This window comes from Talpa occidentalis, unplaced genomic scaffold (assembly GCF_014898055.3).
Source record: "Talpa occidentalis isolate TD23 unplaced genomic scaffold, MPIMG_talOcc4v2.1 talOcc4.18, whole genome shotgun sequence".
NCBI lineage: Eukaryota > Metazoa > Chordata > Mammalia > Eulipotyphla > Talpidae > Talpa > Talpa occidentalis.
In genome coordinates this window covers 6,327,181-6,331,966 of record NW_023601851.1, presented here as the reverse complement: position 1 = coordinate 6,331,966, position 4,786 = coordinate 6,327,181, and the positions used below count along the sequence as shown (strand labels likewise).

Genomic DNA, 4,786 nt, shown 5'->3' with positions numbered 1-4,786 from the left:
GCACTGGATGCCAAGGAGTGGACAACTCAGCTAAAATGAACACAAACTTTATTAACATTAACGCAATAAACAAAACTTATAGGAAATAAAATCAAAACTGAACTTGAAATAAATTAGAATCAAAAATTAAGGACTATAAGAGGGCTGGGCCTTTGTTGGTAGAGGCGAGTTTGAAGATCAACGAAGGTGTGTGGCTGGGAGGTGGGTGAGGAAGGGTTTGGGAAGCAACAGCATTGAGTTGTCAGCTGCTCCTGGAGCAGGCACAGGCAGGATGTGGGGCAAAGGATTGGGTCCTTTGAGGGGTAGTGTCAGAGGTAGCCCCCTCTGGTTTTCCTGCAGGATCCCTGCAGTGGCTGCTTCCCCAGGCAGGGCTGTTGTGAGGTTACACCTTCTTGTCTAACCTGTGTGATGTTGCCCAGGACCAGGTTGCTCCATCAGGTCTGGTCTGAGCTTAGCATGTCCTGTGCTCTTGGGCCAGGTCCTTGCCCCCCCTACTGGGGTGCTATCTTCTCGGCAGCCTCAGGACATCCAGCAGGAGGTGGGTCTGGGTCTGTCTCCCCCAGCAGGGGTGGGGTGAGCTCATCCCCAGCAGGCTGTACTGAGTCTTCCAGGCCCAGGCCTGGCTCTGCCTGCTGTGGTGGTGTCATTGTGGCAGCCTCAGGTCATCCAGTGGGAGGTGGGTCTGGGTCTGCCTCCCCCAGCAGGGGTGGGGTGAGCTCACCCCCAGCAGGCTGTCCTGAGTCTTCCATCCCCTGGGGTGCTTCCCCCAGCAGAGGTGCTATGAGTCCAGCTGCCTGGGGACCTCCTTCAGGACCCTGGTCAGTGTCAAGCTGACCCTTCAGCGGTAGAGTGAGCTTCAGGTACTCAGGAGTACCTATAGCAACCTGAATGGCTTTTGATGGCCCCAGCTCGCCTGCTGGGGGTACATGTCCCTGAGGAACATCATATAAAAAAGCTGATTCTCCAGTCTCTTCTGCACATTTGATGTCAGTTTCTGTTGAATCACTGGTTTGGCTCAGCTCCTGGACTGTCGGAAGACATTCAGAGGAGTCCGACTGTTCTGTTTGAGACAGAGCTGGAGAAGCAACAGAAGAAACCATCAGCTACACGACAGACTGTTACATACCTTTGCAAACAGACCACATCCCACAGCCCTGAGGCCTGTCCAGCCCAGCCCAGTGGCACCCAGGCATTTGCCCCCTAAATCTGGCAGCTAGAGTTCCTAGAACTGACAGCTGCTGGGGCTTATCCAGCCTGTGCGGTCTCCTCCCAGGGGGATATGAACCTCCCCCACCCAACTGGTCCTGGGCACCCCCTTCTGGGCTACTCACTCTCTGGCATCTCCTCCACAGTCTCCAGGTCGTGCTGCCAAGACCTGTGGACCTGGGCCAGAGTCTGAAAGCTGTGGTTCCCTTTCGTGTGGTCCTTGGGTCTCAAAAAGAGCCTTTCCCGGTATTTGGGAGGTGAGTAGTTATGTTTTATCAGCATATCTTGAATTTGCATGTCAGAGACCACCTCCTAGAAATAAACACACACATACCTGTAAGGCGGAAGCCAGGTGGGGCAAGATGGAGCAGTGATGGCTCTTGGGGCATCCTACCAGCCAGGCAGTTCCTGGGTGTGACCTTGATCCACATCCTGGGTGGGACAGCCCCTTCCCAAATGAGCACGCACACACTCACCACAGACCCCCCCACCCCACAACACAAGCACAAACAGGGTCTAGACTGGGTCGGGGGAATCAGAGTGGTGGCCTGGCCTGGCCTGTTCAGGGCTCCCCTGGTTACCTCGGGGGCAACTCTGACTAAAGACTTGCAACATCCACACAGCTTCCTAAAGCATTTCAGGAAAGCATGCCACAAGTTTCTTTGGCCTTTTTTTGAGCCACTTTCAGTGGATCTGGGCCAACAACAACAACAACAGCAAGACATCTTGTCTCGTCCTAGACCTCAAGACAAATGAGCTGGGTTGGGTTTGTTGTCAGAACCTGGTGACCAGGTTCCAAGTTCTGTGGGGTGCCATGGCAGGGCAGTGATGTTACTATCAAGGGCTCCTTTCCCTGCACTTCCTGCTCAGATAAGAGCCCCCCCACCCCCGCCATCCATGGCTGCTTCCTTTTGCCCCTCCATGTCAAGCCCAGTCCACACCACTGACACCAGCACAGCCTCCTGAAGCCCTTGGATGGTCAGGTGCAGCCAGGGCCCAGCTGGAACACAGGTCACTAGCTGCTGACTTGGCTACTCCTAAGCAAGTAGGAGACCATTGGGCATCCTTTGCTCTAGGTCCCTGTTTCCCATGGATCCAGTTGGGCAGTTTAGAGACACAAGCTAGGGAGGACCTGGGGTTGGCGCAATCGCCCTGCTGCCCTTGGAGAGGAGGCTGGTGTCTGCTGGGACTCAGGCTCACACTGACATGGAGGGATGAAAAGTCCCAAGGGATGGGTTTTCCACTCCTAGAGTGAGTGATGATTGGAAGGTAGCCTATGTCAATCATCCTTTTCTGAGTCTCATTCTCTAAATCACCCATTCTGTCCTTGTAACTTTACTATAACTCTTACAGGGCAAAGAGAGGGGCACCCCAGAACCCCCATTTCTGCCTGCTCTAAAAAGTATATGTCATCTGCCGCATCAAGACAAAACATGTAAGACCTTTAACATTAAAAACTTTAATACAACGAGTGTGCAATACAGAATAGACAATGAATATAGTCTCTAAATCAAGCACCTGAAGTTTGTAAATGTCCTGCCAAACAGGGTGGCCCAAAGCAGGGCCACTGAAGCCCAAAAGCCTGCCATAAATCCAAAGCACCTTCTAGAAGGGACCCACAGAAAAAGGTCGGAAACAGCCAGACTAGTCTGGGAGGAAAAAACAAAATCAAAATCAAAACCAAGATAAATGTTGCCATTGTTTACATACCAGAGCCTGTTTTTCATAGATTAGGAAGATCAGAAATTAATTAGATGCTAGTTGCAAAAAAAGTATGGGTAAATTCATTGTTGACCTGTGTCTTAGCACCATAAAGTTGATTTCAGGCTTAGTCAGTTTTCAAAAAAAAGGCAGTCTCCTATAATATTTAAAAGTTTACTTGATATAAAGTGTGGGGAAATATTGACTAGTAACCCTGAGACCATTAGTTTGTGTTGAAAGGAAGTACAGTTTTAGAATATGTATTTTAGAGAGTAGAGTTTGTCATTTAAAGTTGTAAACTATGCTTGTCACCAATAATTGGAATGGCCCAACCAATAGGGCCATCCATGGGATCCTTGACTCCTGGCTGGGACCTCTTGATCTTACTGTGATTAATCAGTGTATGAAAATTGAGCATTCTTGGAAGAGAAGGGGATTATTCCTCTTCACACAATTCTATCCAAGTAAATGTTAAAAACTTGCCTTTAGCAGATAAAGATACAAAGCAAATCCTTTGTCCCACAACAGGTTTGCCTGTTTCCCTGCGCTGGATGAAGTTGGGTAACTGAATACTGACATTCTGGGTAAAGTTTGAATAGGATCACCTCCTGTGGATGACCCAATGCAGTCCACACTTTGACAGTACAAAGCCTAACTATGTTTTTTTTTTTCTTTTTGTTTGCTTTCTCCCTTGTCTTTTTTTTAATTTTTGAGTTCTGTTTAACTTTTTATTATGAAAAATCTCACATTTTTTAATAAAATGAAAGACTAGCACAGTGAGCATACTGCCCCACCACCACTTGCCAACCTTTTAATCAATCCAATCTTTGTGAAGTACAGTATTTTTTATTGCCCAAAATTTTATTTAATTTTTTGGGTTACATTTTTGTTCTTCCATATGTGCTCATGTTCCACTTACCCTTCCACCAAAATACCTGTACCCACACCCCATCTGCCTCCTTCCTCTACCGTTCTCTTTTCTGTCCTTTGTTGTGGGTGCAGAATTCTTCTTTCTCCAGAGAACACAGCTTTTGCGATGACTCTTGAATTCTAAAAGGTCAATTCAGTGCCCCTGCCAGCTAGAATCTGTTGATTGTTGGGTTGTTCTCCACCTCTGGGAATGCAGTGTCAGTGGGTGAGATGGAGGGGTAGTTTAAAGATCCTTGATGCCTTCCTTGCTGGCCCCAAATGAGGAAGACCTTTATGTCTCTGGGTTTGTAGGGGTGGGGTAGGGAACAACACTGTGGTCCTACAGATATACGTAGGAATTTGAGAGGAAGATGAATTAAATGTTACAAATGGAGGCTAATCTGTCCATTAATAAGCACCTTCTTCTAGAGAGGTCTAATAAGGATTCATGGAGTTGACAATTAGGCTTTTTTTTTTTAATTTATCATTGCTTCTGGCATCTTATCTCCCAAAGACCCCACAAGATATTTTAAATTACATATTGAATTTAGTCCATCATTTCCTTGTTTGTCATTTATCACTCACAAAAGGTTGGTGCAACTGATGGCTTAAAGCTGATACTCTGGTAACCAGAAAACCTGGTTTTCATACTGCTCTTATTGAATACACTCAGTTACAAATTTGTGACTAGCATAGCCTGATTCATTCTGTTAGGTGTGAAGAAATGTCTTCAAAATTTAGAGTGCTAGATCTCTAACCATGTTTCAGGAATTCCTGAGTTTGGCACTAAATGTTTTCTTACTGGCTCGAATACACCTCTTCCCTAGCTCATCAACAATCCCTTCCCTTTTGAAATCACTGTGAATGCCATCTTATGTGTAAAGTTCCAGTTTTTTATTGAGTCACAATAGTATTACATCAGTGGTTAAAAACCATCATTTCAGTTTCTTTTTTTTTTTTTTTTTTTTAA

At 46.6% G+C, this 4,786-nt stretch overlaps 1 protein-coding gene across 2 annotated transcripts; it reads right to left on the bottom strand.

Moving 5' to 3' along the window:
• Positions 1-357: 357 nt before the first annotated feature.
• On the bottom strand, positions 358-1,971 carry LOC129146156 (uncharacterized). 2 transcript variants are annotated; one of them, XM_054697655.1, is made up of 3 exons: positions 1,788-1,971; positions 1,332-1,518; positions 358-1,075 (listed from the first exon to the last, which is right to left on the bottom strand). In XM_054697655.1, the coding sequence occupies exons 1-3, from the start codon at positions 1,929-1,931 to the stop codon at positions 663-665; spliced, it is 744 nt and encodes a 247-aa protein (XP_054553630.1). In that variant the 5' UTR covers positions 1,932-1,971; the 3' UTR covers positions 358-662. The 2 variants fall into 2 exon arrangements, with proteins under 2 accessions (XP_054553630.1, XP_054553631.1); XM_054697656.1 differs by lacking the exons at positions 1,332-1,518; positions 1,788-1,971 and adding an exon at positions 1,541-1,650.
• Positions 1,972-4,786: the final 2,815 nt, after the last annotated feature.

Bases quoted from the DNA above. Each gene is read 5' to 3' on its own strand.
- LOC129146156 (XM_054697655.1), bottom strand. From the start codon at position 1,931: ATGTCTTGCTGTTGTTGTTGTTGTTGGCCCAGATCCACTGAAAGTGGC. The intron at 1,519-1,787 runs GTAACCAGGGGA...GTTTATTTCTAG, and splicing joins TAGTCAGAGTTGCCCCCGAG to GAGGTGGTCTCTGACATGCA. The intron at 1,076-1,331 runs GTGAGTAGCCCA...TTGCTTCTCCAG, and splicing joins TGTGGAGGAGATGCCAGAGA to CTCTGTCTCAAACAGAACAG.